The sequence below is a fragment of the Helicoverpa armigera genome, chromosome 5 (assembly GCF_030705265.1).
Source record: "Helicoverpa armigera isolate CAAS_96S chromosome 5, ASM3070526v1, whole genome shotgun sequence".
Lineage (NCBI taxonomy): Eukaryota > Metazoa > Arthropoda > Insecta > Lepidoptera > Noctuidae > Helicoverpa > Helicoverpa armigera.
The window spans coordinates 2,834,351-2,857,233 of record NC_087124.1 but is presented as its reverse complement, the minus strand read 5'-3'; the positions used below and the strand labels follow the sequence as shown (position 1 = coordinate 2,857,233).

The 22,883-nt window shown below is 38.3% G+C and overlaps 2 protein-coding genes across 9 annotated transcripts in view; one reads left to right on the top strand and one right to left on the bottom strand.

The window, feature by feature from the left end:
* Positions 1 to 1,120, top strand: part of LOC110376568 (FERM, ARHGEF and pleckstrin domain-containing protein 1) — a 59,453-nt gene extending 58,333 nt beyond the window's left edge. For all 5 annotated transcript variants that reach the window (XM_064034923.1, XM_064034925.1, XM_064034921.1 and 2 more), the window contains 3 exons: positions 98 to 240; positions 461 to 577; positions 778 to 1,120. In XM_064034923.1, coding sequence (XP_063890993.1) covers positions 98 to 240; positions 461 to 577; positions 778 to 823 — 306 coding nt within the window. In that variant the 3' untranslated portion in view covers positions 824 to 1,120. The remainder of the gene's footprint in view (positions 1 to 97; positions 241 to 460; positions 578 to 777) is intronic.
* A 3,794-nt stretch (positions 1,121 to 4,914) lies between these two features.
* The window catches only part of LOC110376590 (adenylyl cyclase 78C), a 135,124-nt gene continuing 117,155 nt past the window's right edge, over positions 4,915 to 22,883 (bottom strand). Inside the window, exons 4-31 of one of the 4 annotated variants that reach the window (XM_064034918.1) lie at positions 17,817 to 17,927; positions 17,061 to 17,121; positions 16,404 to 16,480; positions 16,220 to 16,312; positions 15,683 to 15,722; positions 15,126 to 15,275; positions 14,526 to 14,740; positions 13,799 to 13,813; positions 13,296 to 13,488; positions 12,813 to 12,956; positions 12,643 to 12,722; positions 12,183 to 12,332; positions 11,786 to 11,922; positions 11,408 to 11,575; positions 11,018 to 11,126; positions 10,543 to 10,650; positions 9,920 to 10,128; positions 9,473 to 9,661; positions 9,089 to 9,210; positions 8,578 to 8,758; positions 8,097 to 8,331; positions 7,688 to 7,808; positions 7,291 to 7,400; positions 7,025 to 7,139; positions 6,629 to 6,774; positions 6,099 to 6,327; positions 5,685 to 5,790; positions 4,915 to 5,480 (exon numbers count right to left, since the gene is read on the bottom strand). In XM_064034918.1, coding sequence (XP_063890988.1) covers positions 5,081 to 5,480; positions 5,685 to 5,790; positions 6,099 to 6,327; positions 6,629 to 6,774; positions 7,025 to 7,139; positions 7,291 to 7,400; positions 7,688 to 7,808; positions 8,097 to 8,331; positions 8,578 to 8,758; positions 9,089 to 9,210; positions 9,473 to 9,661; positions 9,920 to 10,128; positions 10,543 to 10,650; positions 11,018 to 11,126; positions 11,408 to 11,575; positions 11,786 to 11,922; positions 12,183 to 12,332; positions 12,643 to 12,722; positions 12,813 to 12,956; positions 13,296 to 13,488; positions 13,799 to 13,813; positions 14,526 to 14,740; positions 15,126 to 15,275; positions 15,683 to 15,722; positions 16,220 to 16,312; positions 16,404 to 16,480; positions 17,061 to 17,121; positions 17,817 to 17,927 — 4,014 coding nt within the window. In that variant the 3' untranslated portion in view covers positions 4,915 to 5,080. The remainder of the gene's footprint in view (positions 5,481 to 5,684; positions 5,791 to 6,098; positions 6,328 to 6,628; positions 6,775 to 7,024; positions 7,140 to 7,290; positions 7,401 to 7,687; positions 7,809 to 8,096; positions 8,332 to 8,577; positions 8,759 to 9,088; positions 9,211 to 9,472; positions 9,662 to 9,919; positions 10,129 to 10,542; positions 10,651 to 11,017; positions 11,127 to 11,407; positions 11,576 to 11,785; positions 11,923 to 12,182; positions 12,333 to 12,642; positions 12,723 to 12,812; positions 12,957 to 13,295; positions 13,489 to 13,798; positions 13,814 to 14,525; positions 14,741 to 15,125; positions 15,276 to 15,682; positions 15,723 to 16,219; positions 16,313 to 16,403; positions 16,481 to 17,060; positions 17,122 to 17,816; positions 17,928 to 22,883) is intronic. The other 3 variants (XM_064034919.1, XM_064034917.1, XM_064034920.1) reach the window with 3 other exon arrangements.

Below are 22,883 nucleotides of genomic sequence, written 5' to 3'. Positions count from 1 at the left end.
GTTTCAAGGAAAAAAATATCGGAAGATGTAGAAGTGTTTCTAAAAAACTGCCATGCATTTTTTCATTAATATATGAGAAAAATGTCTTCAATTTCAGACGCAGCTATCAGGTTACTTACTACGAAAATTCAAGAAGTCTCCGGGCTGGCAGAAGCTGTGGGTAGTGTTCGCCGTCTCAACATTGTTCTTCTATAAGAGCTGGCAAGATGAAACGCCGCTGGCTTCACTACCTTTATTAGGGTATGATAATAAGTTAAATGCTAGCAAAAACAAAAATTTACAATCGTATTTTACCATTTACCAATTGTTTGTGTGATTTCGAAGTCGTCTTTTCATTTAAAGTGTTACAATTTCTGCACATACATCGAAATACCAATGTGCATGATAGTAGTTCATATTTTACATGCATAATTTATTCGTGTTTCAAATTATAATAGTAATACTTTTATTTGATTCACAGCTACAGTGTCGGTGCTCCCGTACCAGATGACAATATAGACAAAGACTTCGTGTTTAAGCTGCAATTCAAGAACCATGTGTACTTCTTCAGAGCAGACAGCCAGTACACTTTCAATAGGTAAGTTATTTAACTTCTTTATATCAAGTGAGTTTTTACTTAAGTTGTTTTGACTTTACTTTATCAGACTTAGCCTGTGGTTATATTCATTGAACAAATAGTCATGGATGTCATTCTCGTAAATAAAGTAATATAGTAGTAGTAGTATAAAGTAATTTAGTGGTATATAATGTAGTTACAATTCAATATTTTTTTCGCAGATGGACGGAAGTGTTGCAAACGGCAACGATGCGACCTGAAAATTGATCTAACATCAATATTTAATAGAATTTTTTTATTAAACATACTAAAGTATATGAAAACAGAATGGATACAACATTGGTGCCATATAAACGTGGCCACAGATATATTTTTGTACGAACTTTGGAAGTGAATCTTGCCTGTATTTATTGTGTGAATCGCTTTAGTATTAGACCAAGACTGACGGATGTCAAAGACGTTAATGCATTGTAGTCATAATATTAGGTGGCTAATGAGATAATATGCTATTGTAAATAGTGGGTTTGAAGTGGACAGAATACAAAAAAGAAATATACTTTTTTGGTTTGTAGTAAAAAGACAATCATGGTACATAAAACCAAATTCAAAGTTGACAGGTTGTGAATGAATTACAGATCAAAAATACTTTTTTACGTGACAAAGGACTAAAATGTATGACCAGTTGTGGTATGGTCCTTCAAAATTGGACGCTGAGAAATATGTCCATGGTAAGAGTATGTATACCAACGAAGATGGTCTCAATGAGAATAAAATACATGAATGTAGACTAATAATTCTAAATATATCAATCATCCGTGCCTTCATAAATGTATATATCCAACAGGACCTTAATTTTATAATATCTTTATTTAAGAATAATTGTGATAAGTATAACATTGGTTTAAATATACATATATGTCACATAGCTAGTAAGTAAATCTGTCCTTGATATTTATAGATATTAAAGCACAGTATATGGAGACTTTATTAAGCCTAACCCATGTGTATACATAGAAAGTATGTCATTAGTGAATGGCTAATACTATTTATACATTACAAAAGTATGAAATTCGGATATATTTTTGGAAAGTTAGCCATATTTCTAAAATTTGAGAGGACAATATTGAAAACAATAATTACAGTACAGTAGAAAATAAGCGAAGCATATTGGATACTTATGTGTAAATTAAGGGTTGCAGATAAACGAAACTTTATCTCTCTTAATATCTATTTTGTTGAGATGTGCAAGCTGGCCTATAATTTACGTAGTTTTATAATTCAGTAAGATTTAATGTTTAGAAACTCATTTCATATCGAATGTTAGCGGTCTAAAAGAATATACGTTTTATAAGTAGCTGTGAAAGTACTGTAATCAAAACAAAATCAATTCCAAAATGTTTGTCGGCTGTGTAGTATAGACTTACAAAATCATTTGAATAAGGTCAGTGGTTAATAAGCAATAAAGCATCACAGGTATAATTTTATAGTGTTAGATTAATGTTCGTACTTCATAATTAAGCGCGGTTGATGCCCCGTCAAACGTGGAAATGGTACAAACGAAGTAGTGAACGAAGTGTACGATTGAACGAATGGTGACCGACTGAACGATTGACAAACAGTGAATGATGCGCGAATCATACAAATATGTATCGAAATCTCACCTAATGGTCTTGTATTGATAGAAAATGGTCTGTGAATAATGTTTTGGTATTACATAATTTTATCGTGTATTGAGTTCAAAATATGCATGATGTTAATTTAATAAATTCATATGTCAAGTGCTATTATGAGTGAATATTTCCAAAGTTTTTATTTATAGATTTATTTATTAAGCAACAGTTTAAATTAATATAAGAATGGAGAAATAATAATTATTGTAAATCATGTTCTAATAAAGAGAAATATCAAAATGTATCGGTTTATAATATTTGGCAAAATAAAATTTTATATGCAAAATTATTTTGAAATAAAAAACATTCAAGTTCATCCGATGTTTTATTTCATAGATTCCGTTTTAAAATATTTGTTCGAAATTACTTACACTTAATTTGGCTTTGGCAACACCGAAGTTACTAAACAATAAAATAATCTACTAATATAAATATGTAGTATGTCAGATCTTAACATTAAATACATTTTATAAATGTCTACTTAGTATAGGTGTTACTAAAATGCTTTCTGAGATCATACATAATCTTTGGCATTATCTGTTCTACTGTAAAAGTGGCACATTCAGATCCCTACTGAAACTTAGAGAAATGCTGTCTGATTTCTTAACTAAGTTCTAAGTATACCAATCAGTCAGAACTTATGGACACCAGCGCTTCACAGAAGAATCAGTTCCTACTTATTTAACATCATCCTAAAACATATAACATGTTCAAAAATAAAGAACAAAGATAAGTTTCCTATTTACCAAATGAAATTCAATTTCGACATTTCATAAAACAAGTTAAATCGGAAAGCAAATCAATATGCAGTTACAGTAAAACATTCTTCTCTATGGCACCTTGTTTTTTTGTAATTCTTCTGTAAGCGTTAGTATTCTGTTATTTCTCTTCTGTCTACAACTCTTGAGTCTAAGCTCAGTTTGGTCCCACACCTAAGTCCAAAAGTTTTGACTGATCATACAAAAATATCTTACAATATTTACATCTTCTTAACAAATAACATTACACTTAATAATAAAATAGTCAAATGTATTCAACATTTTGTGCCTCCGCAATAAATACACTTTTAATATAAATTAAATATGTCACAGTTTAACATGATTAATTTCATCTTAATATTTTGTAAAAATAAATAATCTCTAAACATTTTTTATGTACAAACTTCATGTGTTAGGTAATTTTCATTCGAAATAAACAAATGACACAAACTCACAATTTGTGCTAAATTAGTGACAGCCTTCTGCTGGCATTAAAAGTAAAAAATAATAAACATAAATAGCTGCACATCACAGTCATGTAAAGGTGCAATTAAAATCTCATAATATACTTGCATTATCTAGGGAAGACAAGCGGCCGACACGACCTACATAATACAACAGGAAAATAACACCATTGGTCTAGCAAAGAAATATACTGGTTCAATTTGAATGTTAATTGAAATAACGATTGCAAGGAAGCCATATCATGCGAGAAAATGAGTTATACAAATTGTATCTGATTTTGTTAATGACCCGGGGCATAATGAAAATACAGGAAAATAGGACCTTTGAACGTTTTTTTTAAATACCTCTGACTTCGTACTATCTCCATATAATCAACGCTGATTTATTATTTATTTCAACAGTTATGTATGTATATGGCAACGAGAAATAATTTGAAAAAAGAACAGCATCATCACATTTGAGTTCACATGCGAGTCGAGACCGCATCTCCATTCTCTTTGGTTTCTCCATCCAGCTGTTCTTTGCTGCGTTTGTCTTTGTTTCTACTTTTGAATATGGAAGCGTTGGTGATGGATCGTATTCGGAAGGAGCCGAGAGTGCCGTTGGCAATGGACGCGCCGGAGCCCTCGTGCGGTTGTTCTCGAATGTTCGGTGACCGCTCTCTAGGGCGAGTTCTTGAAGAAAAACTGGCTGCTTTTAGTCGAGCACCTGTAGTGATGAAGATGAAGAATAATTAAAAGGCAACTAAATGTTGTATAAGTAGTAACGTACTTATTGTGTTCAAGTCTTGTAACTGTTTGATAACCTAGATTGTACATAATTTTGATCATAACACCATCTAGTATTTTTTTAATAAAATCTGCCGTATTTTCCAGTCCTGCTGGCGATTAGTTGATAGGACTTTGTTTGTTGGTAGGGTTTCATTTAAGTACCTAACTCGTAGCCACCTTCCTATTTTTCAATTAAACCCATAAGCCTCTCTTTACACTCTTTTTTTTCCTAGTACATGTATAACATACCTAGCCCCAACTTGGGCTGCTTGTCCCTGGGCGGCATCTCGTGCGGGTGGTGCGGGTGTCCGGCGCCGGTGGGAGTGTGCGGCGCGGAGAGACGACGGCGGCGCGGCCGTCATGTCTACACGACGGACCACGAGGCTGCTGGAGTGAGTACATGTATAACATACCTAGCCCCAACTTGGGCTGCTTGTCCCTGGGCGGCATCTCGTGCGGGTGGTGCGGGTGTCCGGCGCCGGTGGGAGTGTGCGGCGCGGAGAGAGACGACGGCGGCGCGGCCGTCATGTCTACACGACGGACCACGAGGCTGCTGGAGTGAGTACATGTATAACATACCTAGCCCCAACTTGGGCTGCTTGTCCCTGGGCGGCATCTCGTGCGGGTGGTGCGGGTGTCCGGCGCCGGTGGGAGTGTGCGGCGCGGAGAGAGACGACGCGGCGCGGCCGTCATGTCTACACGACGGACCACGAGGCTGCTGGAGTGAGTACATGTATAACATACCTAGCCCCAACTTGGGCTGCTTGTCCCTGGGCGGCATCTCGTGCGGGTGGTGCGGGTGTCCGGCGCCGGTGGGAGTGTGCGGCGCGGAGAGAGACGACGGCGGCGCGGCCGTCATGTCTACACGACGGACCACGAGGCTGCTGGAGTGAGTACATGTATAACATACCTAGCCCCAACTTGGGCTGCTTGTCCCTGGGCGGCATCTCGTGCGGGTGGTGCGGGTGTCCGGCGCCGGTGGGAGTGTGCGGCGCGGAGAGAGACGACGGCGGCGCGGCCGTCATGTCTACACGACGGACCACGAGGCTGCTGGAGTGAGTACATGTATAACATACCTAGCCCCAACTTGGGCTGCTTGTCCCTGGGCGGCATCTCGTGCGGGTGGTGCGGGTGTCCGGCGCCGGTGGGAGTGTGCGGCGCGGAGAGAGACGACGGCGGCGCGGCCGTCATGTCTACACGACGGACCACGAGGCTGCTGGAGTGGGGCCGGATCGCACCGAGTTCTAGCTCGTTGCCCATGCTGAGAAGAAGAGGTAAAATTGAGAATAAGAATAATAATTTTGTGTCGCAAAAGATACAGTAAAAAAATAGATTCATCAGAAGTTTCTTCAAAGTAACTCTGAAGTAACTTATATACTTTTGGAAGAAGACTGTCAAAGACCCGTTCTTTTGGTGCAGGACAGGATGGACGTAGAACTATAAGCATATCTGGCTAGTAACTCACGTCCTTGCATGCCGCGTTCTGGCTCGCCGCAATTCGGAGCGATGTCGATGTGAGCCACTGGGTGCAGTTTCTGCTCGACTAGACCTCACGCTGCCGCCGCGTTTAGCTGCGAACACACCAGAGTCATGTACCATAGGTTGGGCAAATTTTCAGTTACTGTCCTTAATTTTAGTCCAGGGTTTCCTCACTTAATTTCAGTTTCCTTGCGCTATATAATGCCACTAGCTTACGCCAAGTTTTCACCTGCATCCCGTGGCAACTATTTCGCGCATCCAGATAAAATGCTGCCCATAGCCTTTTTCGATAAGAGGGTTACTTGACACCAAAATATTTTATAAAAATCCTACCAGAAGTTCCCGAGCGTTTTCAAAACAAACTTAAGCTTTATAAAATTAGTCTATCTAATACACTTACGAATATTAGCAGTATCAAGCGGATGCGTATATATCCGCTTGCGTGCCTGCAGCATGGTGTACACGAGCGCGGCCAGCGAGCGGGGCGGCGCGGGGCGGGCGGGGGGCGGGGCGGGGCGCGCGGGGTCGGCGCCGCGGGCGCGCGTCACCCACCACGTCTCCATGCGACCTTTGCCTTTTACCTCTACTGGCCCGCGCCGCTCTAGGGTGTAGCCGCGGCATTCTAATAGCTGTGGGAAGAAAAATACAGACATCCGAATCGATGAGCTTTTTCTGTTTGAATCCAGGAAAATATTTGGAAGAGCAGGACTTCCTATTGCACACAAAATAATCTAGATATGGGTCATTGCAATATGCCTCCGGTGATCTTAGCATCCATAACCACAAAAGATCAACATGGACTTCTCAAAACAAACGAAGATACTGAAGAAGCAATATAATACCTGCAGGTATAATAATCTTTGCGAAGGAAAGATACATAATTGAGGCCAGGACATCTTAATTCCTGATATAACTAATTCTAAGACTAACCTGCCTAGTGTATTTGGTGACTTGTATCTTGTCCATGGCCCCCGTGGTCTCCATCCGTGAAGCTTCGTTGACGGTGTTGCCCCAGATGTCGTACACCGGCTTGCGAGCGCCGATCACTCCGCCCACCAGGGGACCACAGCTAATGCCTGGTGATCAAACAAATAATGAAATTAACCTCTATTTTGTAACTGGTTGTTTCCCGAAGTGTCCTGGACAAAGAAAAAAGAAACAAAGAAGAGAACTAGGGAGCTACTTCCCGTACTAGGACAAAATATAGCCTATTTTATTCGGGGTCAAAGCGATTCACGCTACAAACAAAGAAAAAATACTAGTATAATTATGCATTTTTGGAATTAGAAATATATTTCTATACACCTATTTAACAAAATTTCTCACCTACTCTTAACCGGAATTTGTAGAAGCTGTGCTTGCTGATGTCTTCTAATGCTTCTCTCAAAGCGAAGGCGTAATCGACCAGCGCACACAAGTGTTCACAGTTGTCCTCACCTGTCTGCGGAAGAACAGATGAAAATCATTCGGTTTCACACAATTAAGAATCTTCTAAATCTTCAAACTTATGTCGCTGTATGCCGCTGTTAAGAATTCAGGAATGATATCATTTTTAAGGGGTGGCCATGCAAATTTTCTTCGACGAGACTTACCTTGTTGTGATTAGGATTGAGTCCTGAAGCTGCCATGTACGTGGCTGCTATCGTTTTAATCTTCTCGATGCTTTTGAACCGCTGCTGCATCAGTAGCTTGTCAAAGTCGACTGTAAAAATAAGACAGATTATGAATTTCTTACTAAGAGTTACAATTCCAGAAAAGACAGACAGAAATATAGGTCAATCCATTAGAGAAAAATAGTCATGATTAAAGAAGAAAGATTGAGAAATGATTAAAGAAAGAAGAAGAAGAAAACAACTTGTTAAGACACTCACAAGTTGAAAGACGGCTAAAGGTAAAATGTGCAAAAAGTAAACCAAGGAAGTAAAATAGAAGCCCTTAAATAAAAACAATAAGAAGAAAGAAATGAAGTGTTCTCGGTTGGTACATTACAAATGATCTCGTTGAGCACGCGCATGCACTCCACGGCTTTCTCCTCCGAGTAGAACTCGTCGAAGTTCGGGATCCCCGCGAACATCACGCCCACCTCGTCGCGCCATTGAGAGTACAGCTCCTGGATATGATGATAAAGAAGATGATGAAGGTGACAAAAATAAATACATAAAGGTATTACATTTTTGGGAAGAATTAACCCTTGAATGAAAAATGGCTATTTGTCATTAACCTACAAGCGTCATCCGTCCTCTAGATGTGACTTCTCAGTGGAAGGAGTATCATATCACTTAGCTTGCTAAGACAAAGCTGCCTAATAATTTTAAATCTGGAGTACTTAGAGAAGCTAAAAATACTGGCAAAGTTTTTGTTAGAGAATGTTAACTCTTTGATATCTCATTGAACTTACATCAGGACACCAATCTCTGCTCAGGAAATGAACAACAACGTGATCAGGTAGTATATGCTTGAGGAGATGTCTGTTCGTCTTCTGCGTGTCTTCCATCTCGTCGAGATCTGTCTCCGCCTGCAGCTTCCAGATGAAGTCCAGTCTGGATGTTACTTCGACTAGTCTCCCGTGGTATATCACTACTACTAGGAAGACAGCCATCAGGATCAACATTTGTACGTATGCTGGTAGTGTTCTGAAAAGAAAGAAAGGGTAAAGGGTATAAGGGTCTTTGAAAATTTTCGAGTAAAATGTTTCAAGGGAGGGATCCTCGTCAGTAGAGAAACATATTTTTTTGAAAAAAAAAGCCAGAGTTTTCTTCTTCTTGTTTTTAATCTATTTTAAGTCAGATACAACATGTTTTTCTCCATTCTTCTTTTAGTCAGTGTGTCTAACCTACCACCATTTACTCCTAATATTACTAAACTCTAAAAATACTTACGTATTTGTATTGCTATTGTAGTTCCTATAGTTGTAGAAGTGCACCAATAGGATGGTGTACATGATCACGTTGACAGTTGCCAACAACGTCTTGATCAAGTAGTACAGTTTGAGCACGGACGTGAGCGCCACCAGGCACAGCACCCACGTGAACACCACGTACTCCGGACGGTAGCACTCGTCTGTCATAACAATAGATATAGCTTTAAATAATGATAATTTTGTACAAAAATTGGGATTATTTTCAAGAATACAGAAGATCGATCATTTACAGAAAACGACTTATTAACCCTTTGCTTTACCTTTCATAATTAATTTTAATAAAAATGAATTCTTCCGTTGTAATAATGATAGCAATGGCATAGGTCACTGCGGCTATTCTTTCTGTCTGAGGAGATCAGACAGCTGCCCTGAACATTTTCTTGTGCACAAGTATTTGCTTAGACGCAAGTGCACTATCTCTGTCTCCATTTTAGCTACAATATGTGTTTTTTTTAGAAAATTTTGCTTACCTGGATCATTCCATTCATCAGTAAGTTCTTGTGTGGTGTAGTTGCAGGTTACGTTAGGAGCAACAGTGCCGTTCGGCGTTTGAGGGATAAAAGATGGCGGACACACGTACAGTTTTATTGTGCTGTAAAGAAATAAATATTAATTGTAGGCATATAAATTGAATATCTGTTGCATCGGAGTATATGAATATACAGAATTGTCTTAAGATTTTATGTGGTTTGGTGACTTTGCAAATATTTATGTGAGTTCTTCCAAATTGCATTATGGGTCTCCTTGAAAAAATACTGGTATTCAGCAGCATCCGCTGAGGAAACCGACCCCAAAATAGTTGGGAAAAGGCTCAGGAGATGATGAATATGGTTCTAAGGGTTCAGGCTACATACCTGGATATCGACATAGCAGTGATAAAGCAGCAGATATGCACGTTCCTAATCGTCCTCGTCGAACTGAGGTAGGCAGAGATCTTGGTGAGGCGCGGCAAAATGCCCGGGAACTCCTCTATCATCACCAGGATGAAAGACAACGTGAAGGGGATCGTCATCAGCAGCAGAATCATTACCAGGTACTGGCAACTGGCAAAAAAAAAAACGAACTTTAAAACGAATAAATCAAGGCACTCGTATATTCAAGTTTTTAAATTAAACTGCTGATGAAGAAAAAAAAATAATCTTGATTGGAGTCTTAATCCCAAATCCCTATGAAGCAAGAGTTTTCTAGTGTTGACTTTTGAGAAGGGTACTTGTAATCCATCAGTAGAAAATACCCTATAGGTAAACAAACTACTAGAAGTGAACTTATGCTATAAAATCTAACAGCTCAAAAAGACTTACTTGTAATGCACCAAGCTCTGCACCGCAACAATGAACAGCCACAGCACCAAACAGCACATGACGTTGGACTTGAAGGTCCTCTCATCCAGCTCTCCGAACCTCTCCTCCAGCGAGGGTCTGCGGAAGCGCAGCGACCAGCCGTGCATGTTGCTCACGCGCATGCGACGGTTCGACTTCACTTCTATCGAGTGGTTTATTATGTCGTCCTCCTGGAATGTAAAGTAACTTTTTTGAGCTTGTCGTTAAGGCAGCCTGGTGGAGGATTGATGAGTGAGAGTATCCATTAATGAATGAAGGATGAAGTCATACTACAGAAATGGAGACTCTTCTTGGGTTTGGAACTAAGCCATCACGGGTGACCAGATGGGCATGTCATTTGTATGTAAAGTGACAAGGGTTGATAAATTAGGCACTCGAATGTTGTACTTCAAGAAATCGGGCGCAAAATAAGAAGTTTCTTTGTTTGTCACTTTCTCTAAGCAGCTCAAAGTCTTGACTCCCGACTACTGAAATGATTTTATATTCGTAGTAGTGTTTAAGGTTAACCTCGTCCCAATTAGGGAATCAGGGTAAGTTTTATAAGACCGCAGTAGGTTGTTATTAATATTCTCGTCAAATCTCACCTCGACATCGGAGAGTGGGGGCACGTCGTCAATTTCCGGATCTCGTTTAGAGTTGTCACCATTTAGGTTAAACCCTCGAGCGACACTGGCTGCTCCGCTTGAGTAGTACTGTGAAATACAAGAAACGATCATTTTATCATGAAAATCTTCCGAAGGTAACCTAGATTTTATCAAAACAATAGGTAACTAAGGCAGGGTTTGACAACTTCTTTCAGGGCAGATCTACAAAGGCATTGTATGTACTTTTGTGAGATAAGATCCTCAAAGAAAAGCATACATAGAAAATTAATAAAAAAATATCAGTTTTTTGCTGGTGTGCATCTGGATCCAGAGACCATTTTTTAAAACATTGAGAAACGAAATTAGACCTTTAAGCGATTCAGGATCCAAAGGATCAAAATCTCAGTAGGTACTATCTCTGGGTTGATAATTTTTGTTTTAATTTCTGCCAGATCGCATGGTGCTGTATACTAACGTTTTGGAATGGCATCTCAGGAGTCCAGTCCGCTGTCATCTCATCTTCGATAGTGCTGCTAGGCCGGCGGGGTGTTGCGTCCGAGTTTTGTGCAGACGCTTGTGGGACACTGTTGGCATGGAAAAGTATCTTTAGTTTACAATATATATGTAGACAGAAGAAGTATATAATGATAAACAGTTCTTGGGTTTTTCTAGCCATTAACGATTTTTTTCAAAGTCAAAAGTTTTATTGGGTGTCCGTGCAACATGTTTTCGTCTTCCATAATCTTCTATCTGCCGTCATCTCACAAGTTTTATTCTTGCTAGTCATATCCACTTTTACACAATCCATCCATCATTTGGTCCTGCTTCATCACACTGATTTTAGACAGTATAGAAAATTGCTTACCTAGTTCTAGACCGATGTCTTGTTCGTCTGGGCTGTTCCGTGCTCTTTATAAGGTAAGTCACGGGATTGTGTTCCCTTAGATATGGGTCACGAGAACCACCGTCTCCTGGTTCCACTTCAAACGCACCGTTCAAACATTCTAGGGTAGCTGATGATATGTGCACACGACTGTGAAAATAAACTCTATTGTTTAAGGTGTAAGAAGCAATTTCGAAAGACCGAGCTGGTAGTATTTTAAGAGTTGGTAGATATATGCCAAAGATTGTATTTTAGTGTCTTTTTTATATGAAAGAAGGCATGTGGTGGCTGAAGGTCAGTGGAACGGAAGAAAAGACCGATGATGATGAGTATGGCAAAATAATGATTTGTTTTGCTTACCCCGGTAATCCGCCACTTTCCATGCGATTGGCGAGAGTCACATCGTGTGACCACAGATCAAACTGCCACTTGAGCAGCCCCAGGACTCCACAGAGCACCTTCCCGCTGTGTATACCGATGCGCATGTCTAAGTCCACCTGAAGATATAACAATATTAGGTTGTTTAGTGCACATTTCATGAATGCGTCCAAAAATTCAGAAAAAGAATGAGAACACGTAAGTTGGTGTCTTATCTAAAGGACCAAGTTTAATTGAGTTTTTAGATGACTATTTACTCTTTTTTGCCGGAGGAGAGACAAGACCGAGACAAAATTCTTTTTCTATTGTATATGTAATTGCGTACGAGAGGTTAAGTTATGTATGTAATAGCGATTTATTATGCTAATGTCTGTAATACCTGTGCATTATACCGCACGTCGCGTATAGCACGTATCATGTGGAGGCCCATGTTGACGCAGCAGTGAGCGTGGTCCTCGCGCCGCTCCGGCAGCCCGCTCACGCAGAAGTAGCAGTCACCCAGCAACTTTATGCGTAGGCAGTGATTTTCCTATAAAAAACAATACCCTCTCTAATCATTTCAATATAAATTTCAGGTAAATACAAGAAAATATGGGAGGCATCATACGGCCGAAGCCTGTCGGAGCTATTGTTTATAAGAGTTACTGCGGCCTTGTTACATACCGAGTTCCAGAAGGAACATAGGTGAGTTTTAGTCAGTAAGAGCCTGATACTCCCTTCGTCTTTACCCACAGCGGGAGGTGGTATTAATGATTTATCACAAAAATAGGGAATACATCAATATTAAAGTAACAAGTTTTTTGTGGTTAAAAAAACAGCAGTCAAATGTAAAGGCTCACCGATGCCAACCTGTCGAAGCGAGCAAACAATTCATTTAATAGCTTCACTAACTCCTGTGCACTGCATTTGCTTGACAGTTCTGAAACAATTTCAATATCCATCAAAGTGATACAAACTCTCGGACAAAATAGACCTTCTGTGTATAACCTTAAAGTCGAGATTAGCTTACCAGTGAAGCCCTTGATGTCAGCGTATAGTATGGACACGTCGTGATGCTGTTGTATGTACAAGTTATTAAATTGCTGCTCTTGGAACTCCCCCTTTACTTTGTTCACGTGCCCATAGATTTCTTTCGCTAAGAAGTCTGGTATCACTGCGGTTGGAAATCAAAAATAAGATTTTTTTTATTTGTTCTGCGTACAGTCAGAGTGGAATAGAGATTTACACAAAAATAATTTTATGGCTGATGACTCTTTGCCTTTAGATAGTCGATTTATTACTTTATAGCGGATATAATAACCGACACACTTGACGACGTCGACACACCGACACGGACTTGAAATTATTTATATAAGCTAACGTCAAAATTCAACCTCCACTCGAAAAATAAGGGATGGGTCGGTTACTGTAATCAAAAGTTAATAGATTATTATTATCTAACGACTATTATTACCAAAGAAAATTAATTCTGTAAAATGGCAGAAAATCTCACCACTCTGAAACAACTTCCATTGCCGATCACTCTCCCTCTTCGTCCTCTCGCGCGTCACCATGGACCGTCTCGTTTCCAAGAAGGCCTTCCTCTGTCCCCAGTCCGCCAGAGATTTGGCATACATGCCCGCAAAGTTCACAGCTACGTACAACATCGCATTACCTATGAGGAGACGAAGGCTGCACGCGTACGACTGCAAGAAAATTATCATTTACTTGCTTTATTCGTATCAAAAATAATATATAAACTTTTTTAATCTAACTAGGTATTTTTTTTCTAAACTAAGTTTAAATTTTTAATTAAATTGTATAATAAAGCATGCTTAAATAAAAATATAAAAGAAGAAAAATAAAATTTCAGTGTTATTTAATAGCTCATTTGCAAGGAAAACTAATTAATATAATAATTAAAGTACATACAAAAAGCGTTAAAAGTTTTATAATTGGAAAGCAACAGTTAAGAGTTTTAAATTAAACAAATATTTAGTAAGCTGAACAACTCACACACATATCAGAAAACTGTAATAACGAAACAATTATATTAATTAGAAAATATTAATTATTTAAACTTTGATACATATACAAGTTAGCGTTTGCCACATTTCGACATTCATTAATGATTATTTTGTTCAAGACATACTGATTATGATTTTGGTCTTTTGAGCCGCGATTGACCAAAATTCGTAGCTCAATACAATTCTCAAAAAAACAAACGTCGAAACGTGACCACAAAGAGACCGCTATTATATCCAGCCCAAGAATTATGATAACAAGAAGTAAGTTAGAATTAAATTTAGCTGAGCCGCTTGCTCAGTCAAGGGTAAAGTATGTAATTGAAAAGATACGCGAAGCCTCTTAGTACTAACTTTATATTATAACCTTGAAGAATTTTCTTTAACATTTTTCTTTCTAAATATAAACTAGAGATTTTCTCCTTTATATAGAGGTTTCAAGATTGTTTTCAACCATTAGCGTGATTAATAAAATCCATAATTCGATATTTTTGGCATCGGTGTTTCTGAGAACACGATAAACTGTAGGTCCCGGTTGTCATTTGGCCGACGTTACGGGAAGTCAGAAGCCAGTAAGTCTGACAACCAGTCATATCTAGAGTTTTTGGATTACCCGGGTTGAGTAGGTCAGATAGGATTTAGACTGGAAGAGACTCCAACATACATGAGAAAAGGCTAGGCAGATGATGATGAATTTTTTGAATGTTTTTGAAACTTACATTAATATTACAGTTGACAGCCCTCTTCGTGTCTTCCATGCTCTCTTTAATAACTACAGCTGTGGCCAGCACGTGAGCGAGGAAGGTCAGGGTCCCGATGATGATGCACCAGATCAGAGACAGCGGTAACATGGCGTAAGGTACGAACACTATGAACAGCATGTACCATACTTGGTTCTGGGATTCTTGGAAGCCAATACCTTGACCGCTGAGACCTGGGGAAAGATGCAAAGCATAAATAACACTAGACTAGATCTCGAAATAGGTATGGCTTTGGCCACATTGGTATTGCAAAATCAAAGGACCACTTTTCACTCTTTTACAAAAAAAAAGTTTTTAAGACATCGCAACATGTTTAATCCTTTGCTGCCAGTCTTCATTCCATCAAGATAATGCTTGTTATTATTGCAACTTATGAGTTACTGTAGCTTAATAATAAAGAATCCAATTCAATTACGGTTATTTCGGGTACCTATCGGGCACTTACTGATACCTTTGTGCACTTTTGGACATGGCTATAATTTATTTGTAATCATGTTTGATTAAAGTTTAAAAAATTACGACCAATTTTCATCTAAAGGTTCGTGCCGGGAACTGTACCTTGAGCGATCAGTAGTATCCAGGTAGCAGCTGCGGCCCAGTGCAGGTAGTTGTTCGCGAAACATCTCCACCAGCCGAGCAGACACACTCCCACGTTGAGCCACGCGAACGCGACTGTCCACGCTATTTGATAAGGATTTGGTGCTGCTACTGTGAAATAAATGTTGATTTTAGACTGACTATGTGTTAAGACCCAGTTGCACCATTTAATTATAATGATAACCATATCATAACTATACTTGTACTTGCCGCCCATTGATCAAAGCGGTGATTTGACATCTGAAAATGGTTCGTTTATCGTTATAATTAAATGGTGTAACTCACTATAAATATGTTAGCAGAATCATTCCATAAATTAATTTGTTACAAATGCGATTTTAATTTAAAATATATATTTTTTTGTTCTGTTTTAATAACACTTTGTGAGATTCGGTTTAGGGCCAAGCTTTTTATTTCAATAAACATAATTGGTAATTTACTTTTATGAAATCCCAGACAACTTTATTATATTATGATTTGTAGAAACAACCCAAAAAAAACTATTTCAATTTACTCACCGTCTCTGTTTGTGACTGTATAAATAACAGCTAGACATATCTGAAATAGACGTAATATTAGAGAAAGACATTATTTATCTAAGTATGAATGGCTTGGGCTTCTTTGGAGGGTACCAATAAAAACTTTTATTACGGTCATGATTGTGGCCACGGAGGAAGTAAAGAACGGAGATGTCGTAAGACAGGTAGGTCAGACGCCTTTCTAGGTCATATGCGTACATGGTCGTTACCAAAACGCTCAGTTAAGAGTGAGGTAACGAGGCATTCTCGTTCCTTGATATATCTTTAAAATATTTTTGGTTTTACAAAAAAATGGGCGGGTTCCAAAGAAGGCGTGTGGGGGCAGAGCCAGAAACGTTTCTTGTTACACCCGCATATTTGCGACGGTACTTTCTAGGTAGATTTTCCGTTATGACATCTCCGCTCGCCATTTTGTTCTCCATGTTTATAATTGTACCAAAGGACTACGAACGAAAATAGGTTAAGTTTGTTCTTAAATATTGAGGGTAGAGTATTATTTATGCGAATGTTTGTTACCTTAAGTGCTAAGTCAACAACGTTCACCATTATGAGTGATTTTTGTCGCTGCCTCCTTGAATATCTTTGGTATGATAACTCTACTGCCTTATTCTGCAAAAAAAAAAACGAAATATATTTTCAGTATAGGCTAGTGATTGCTACTTACTATTGTGGTGTAACAATCAAAGTTTTGTGTACTCACCTTAAAACTATTTGTGATTGATGGACAATATATTCCTCTGTAGTATCGAGGTGCCCTTAGCATGCCTTCTGTTTCCACTGAAAATAAACATACTATACAGATTCCTTGATTACGTTATCATAACACCATTGACGGGCATAAAATGTCCTTTAAAATAGCTGAGCTAATTTTGATAAAATTCGTCTAAGAATCACTGCTAGAATAAATACCAGCTTTAATCTTATCCAAATCTGTTCATCCGTTGAAAAGCTACGGAGCCACAACCAGTTAAAGACGGGTTATGAAACTTCACGCTGTCTATTCGTAGTCTACAAAACTCGTAGCGGCTACGGCGTAGCAGTATCTCCGTAGCGTAGCGCTTGATGACAGCGGATAACAATGTTTCGTACACAGAAACGATTAGTTTTGTCCACAGTTTGAATCCAATTAGCCTCACACAATTGTGGGGAGTTCCACGAAAGTTTGATAACGCAATTATTATGAACTTGGAGCCAATAGAATTAGTTAGAATTGCTTTAAAGTAGTTAGATAGGTATATTGTAGTATACAGTTCTGCTAGCCATAGCTGTCTAATCTCTTTTGTAGATTTTTTTAGCGGAGTTTTAGTTTGATAAGATATAATTGTATGTTATTTTTATGTACGTCATGGTCACTGACCTGGATCTTCTTGAAATGGATTAATACTTCGTGATGAAACCACATCTTCACTTATACGGCGCTGTAAAAATCGTAGAATTAATTAGTAAATTAGCCCAAATTATACCGTAGGTACAGACATAATCTCGTATTTTGGGAGAAGTTGTCATTGAAAAATAAAAAAAAAAACATTTTAAATTAAATTATTTCGCATTATTTTCAAGGGCATTATTATATTATTGTACTTATTATTGTATTTATTATACTATTGCATGGTCGGGTAGGTAATTAATTGAATACTTAATGGAATAACGCGCTTGCGGTCACCGCGTGGTAGCGCCTATGACGTAGCACTAACCGCATATGTGACTGATCTTTTGTTACATTACACGTATTATTCATTACATGTATGAGTACCTAGTAAATAATTAGCCAAGATATTTCCCCCCTTGGAATAAATAATAAAAATATATAAGAACTAGCTTCTGCCAGCGGTTTCACCGGCAACCCGTGGAAACCTCTGTACGAACGTTGTGTGTATATCTTGAGTGTATCCCCGTATCCCGTATCCAAATCTGAGGTACCCAATTTTCACCTAAATCGGTTTGGCCGTAGTTGAATTGTCAGTACGTAAATAATACGACTTTGTTTTCTAAATATTAATGACTAAAAATTCAAATTCAAAATCTTTATTGCGAACTAAGTAGGTAAAAAAGGATCTTATAACTAGGTACGTTAGAACTTATTTGCTGTTGTTGTCGAAAGTGGTGAGTATACCTGGTCTTCGTGTGCTGAGCTGCTGGCGCCGTCACCCGGGACCCTTTCTCCCTCCGGAGCCGGTGTGTGTGCCACCTCGCATGGCCGTACGTGCTCCCCGCAGCTTAGACACTGAAGAAAAAGGGAACAGGTAAGTACAGTTATTATAGCTGTTGCCCGCGACTTCGTCTGCGTGGGTAATGTGTAGGTCTTCCTATCCTGCTTTCTCATTTCCCAGTCTTTTAACAGTGCCCATCAGTTTCGATGGTAGGTGCCTAGGTCGTCTCGCCATCCTTAAGGTTAAGTAAAGTTGTTCATATAACGTAATACATGACAGGAGTATGTAAAGAGAATTAAATAGGTAACTTCGATCGAGTAAATTCAAAATGTTACTGTAGGAAGAAAATCTGAAATTGAATGAAATTGACAGACCGAAGGGACCGAACTTAATACAGAATCTGGTCCTTTGATTCAAAGGATGTGGAATCAGCAAATCCCGATGGTTCAATTGGGTAGCAGCTGTTACAGAACTGAGATCATGCTTCATCTTTTTAAATTGCTTCCGCGTTATGCTGTGCAGTGTTATTCTAACGGTAATCTTTTATGTCACTTTAATACCTACAATTGAGTATCTAACTAGGTAAAAAATAAGTATTTTCATTATTCATTAAGTAAAGCTTATTAAAACAACGTCTCCTTAATTTATCGATTGACTTTTTTTTTTGCAAAAAAATTGCATATAGACAATAACAATTTTGACAGTTAGGCCCGGTTGTTCGTAAGTTACCGTAAAGTTAAAGTTAAAATGTTACCGATGTCAATTTTGACCACGGTTAATTTGACGTTTTTATTATCAAATTTTAGCGTTCAACAACGCTTTTTGAATTTAAACCCTGTTGATTTTACTTCAACTAGAATTTAACCCTAACCTTGACGTAACCGAGCTTCGAACAACCGGGCCTTACTCAATTTGACTAGTTACCAACTACCGTATTCATCATACTGTAATCTCCCCAAAAAACCCGTTGCGTAAATAAAATATCATTTGAGATTACGCTACAATATGTCCGTTGCTGTCCACATGTCACTACAATGTCGCAACGTTGTCAAAGCGTGGCGCTAATGGCTTCGATATGTAAACGCATTAGTGTTGCCGGCTTATCTCGATACGCAGTTATCTACGGGACTGCGTACTCTGATTTTTAGGCTGCCCATCCACGTCCGACAATTGGAGACCGATTTTTTGTAGGAAAAAAATAAAACACTGATAACAATAGTGCAACGCACACACATAAAAAAACGGTCAGTAGATTATTTTACGAACGTCCGACAAAAAATCGGTTCGATCAACTGTCCTACAAAAATCTGACGTGGGGGGGGGACAGCCTTATGGTCTTTTGGTCCCAAATGAAATGTGCTAGGGAATTTTTATGAGTCATTTTTTTTCGCGGCATGACGTTCGGTTAGATGGTGACGTGGCATGTAATATGGAGATGCCGACTTAGTTCCTGGTCGTTACCGCAGTTTAATGTGTCGTATGGCATGCTTGTGATGGCTTGTTTGAAAATTATGGGGCCTGCATATTAAAATAAGTGGGGCGTCATTTTCGGTTCAGTGGAACTGTAAAATTGGCATTAAATCATCAAAACTCGACCGAAACGGAAATAATGTTTAATCCCTTGAGATTTTTATGTCATTGTCCAAAAGCAAACATTTTCAAACAATATTTCTTTTCTATTTAAAGACGAGAAATCCAAGCTCAAGTCAGCAGTAAGCTGACCTACGTAACGTGACCTGAATACTCATTTCCAATCCTCCACGATTGGTTTCATATTTGCTAAGCAGTCAACGCCAAAGGCTACGCTTCCCTTACCTGAATTTCTTTAATATAAAATACACAAACATGCTTATAGAGTAAACAGGTTCAATGATTTTTCAAAGGTTTGTAAACATTAATCAAACGAATTCAAATTCAGTGACGTAATTGGTCTTCCGTCTCCAAGGACCGAGTCGTGACGATTCCTAATTACAGACAGAATATTGTCAATCAAATATGTAAAGTGGGACACAACTTTTCTACCCAATATTTCTTCGTCTCACACGCAAAGCGGAGTAACTAGTTTTCGGCAGAGATTTTGTTTCGAAGTAATTGTGAGTTCATTCTATTCAAGCGTCTTTGTGAAGATTATAAGACTTTCAGAGAAAGCGTAGATTATTTTTGTCACTGTAAGATAAAATTGGAATTAAATTATATGCTTTATTTATTTTTGTTCTGTTTGATGTTAACTACTTGTAAAGTAAGTGTAACAAATTCAGTCCTAGACTTGGTGAGAAATTAATTTGAAAGATGTTTCTAGCCTTCTATTACGTACCTACAAAGACGTCACATTCAGCCTATTTCCATAAAATAAGTTTCAAACCGCAAGTACAAGTATCTCAAGGGTCTCACAATGTATCAGAAACAAACTAAATAGGTTCGTAAACTTGACCGAGTCTGTCTAATACATCAGTTCAAGGTTGAAAGCTTTCGGTCGCCCTCGAGCGAGGGGGGGGACCTAAGTGAATAACTCGGCCCAAGTCCCGACAAAGCCTTTTATTAGCCTACTCAGCCGATAAGGCTATTAAGGTTTCTTTTTATTTTAGTTAACGACGAAATTCTGGTAGCCACAAGTGCAATGGAGGGAAAACATGTGTTTTTTGCAATATCGAAAGGCAGAGAAATATAACTCTTGTCAAATATTTTTTACCGCCCTGAAGTCACTATTTCGCATGCATGAAACACAAAATGGCTGAATTTATATACTTAGGCAAATTTTTAGACGAGACCTGGTAATGATTTGATATGATACGACACTCACTTACACACTTATAGAGCGGTAAAGTTGTACTAGACTGCATACGTCATCATCACACCTGTTTCATCATGTCATTCCAATTTCCTAATCTATATCACATATATTTATTTGTTTACATCCAAAACAAATTATCCTATTAGCTTAGCACAAACGTGCGGCATGTTAATCGGAGCGAGACACCGTCCCAGATGGTTTAATTCCGAGATGGTATCAGATCAATAGGCGTGTGATCTGGGGCCCGATTCTCCTAATTTTACTTAAGCGACATACGATTCACATTCGACTGCGATCGACGTATTTATCCTTTTCTGTCATTCAATAATGAATCATTTTGTCTGCAAATGATTGTAGAACAAACTACCGTATATACCAAAATAGCAGACCAATCCCAAACCAATCGAATGTCGTTGGAATACGATTGGTCTTATATTAGTAGCAGAATGCCCGATATGGTTAAAACTGCTATTGCGATCATATTGCGATTCGATTTCTATTCAATTTTGACATTATTAACTTAGGAGAATCGGGCCCCTGGTGACGTAGTGATCCGGTGGATGATGGAGTACGCACGCACGTGCTACGAGGATTCACGATGTGTTTTTGTTTTTAGTAAACAACGGGGTATGAAAATAGCGAGTTGTCTTTTTGGTAAACAAGAAGTAGGCCTGTGTTTTTTTATCTACTATTTTTAGACGTATTGCCGTTTTATCAAATATTTCTAAGTCAAATACAATATTATAAAAAAAATGAATTTGATTTTTGTTGATAAGTTTTATCAATTGATGTTTTTAATCAATGTACGAAAATTGGTATTTACTTGCATGAAAAGCACACTATTAAACTTATTAGAATGTTCAGTAGCTAACGTATGAAAATAATTATTTATTCTTGTTAAACTAAGCTATATCTTTACGTTTAGGTATACTTCAACTACAGAAAATATTTACCAACAATATTATGACATGAAGCATACATTATGAGGTTACTATAGATTGATTTCCTTTCGTGTCTGCCACTCACAACAACATAGGGTAGTAGGTACTTATGTAAACATAACTTCCAATATACCAATAGGTACTTACCGAGAACCATTAAATCTACCACCGTTTTTACCGAAGTCTATAAAAAAATTTGCTTCAATTCAGACATTGAAAGTCTCTTTTTCACCTTAAAAGGGATGTAAATAAGGTTACCTAGTACTTTTTTGGTCCTTCGACACAACTTGATTGAATTGCGGATGAAATAATAAAGTTATGTTCGCGTTGTAAAGTTGTGGTGTGGTGGATGCCTCATTTATTTCATGTATTTTTACCGGCTCACAGGGATTTAGAATTTGCATGATATTTTTGTGCTGTTTGCGTAAAAAAATATTGAAACGGGTTAAATCGTACCTAGGGCAGTTCTAAGCTTATATTGGGTTTTATATTTTCGTCCAATCTAGAAAAAATATTTAATTTAAAAAACCATCCAAGTGTGAATCGGACTTGCGGGCGAAGAGTTTCGTACACATGTTAATATAAGTAACGCTCATTGCTGTCTCCTAAAATTAATAAATAAAAGTTTTTTTTGTCATACTGTTGTTGTTACTGTTGCAGCCTTTTTATCGTCCCACTGCTGGGCACAGGCTTCCTCTCACACGGAGAAGGATTGAGACTAAATCACCACGCTTGCTCAATGCGGGTTGGTGATTTCAGACTTTATAGTCCAGGTTCCTCAAGATGTTTTCCTTCACATTTTTATTAGCCATTGGTTTGTAAGATATACTTGCGACAGAAATGCGTCACCTGAGAAAATTCCAACTCGCTATGCATACCTCTACAATCTACATGAACTCAATTAGGTAGTAAAATTACACCATGTTATTCAATAGGTATAAGGACGTATTGAGGTAGCCACATTACATATACCTAAGGTTATGAGTAAGCCTTCAGTTGAAAAACATGGGGAAGTTTATTGGCTGCGTCCTGCAAGAGGAATTCAATCGTCAGCCAGGAAATCCCTTTACAAGTTCATTCGAGTTCAAAGTGTTACGTTTGAGTTCAGGTAGGGACTTTTACATAGTAGGTACCTTCACCTATACATATACCTAAAAAATATATTACCTCCTCATCCAATATACTTAAGCTATACAATCATACTGAATAAAAAATATGTATTCGAAAATATTTTAGGTTTTGAATGAATATGCGAAATACGGGTTATGTTAAGATTGAATAGCATGCCATTTAAAATA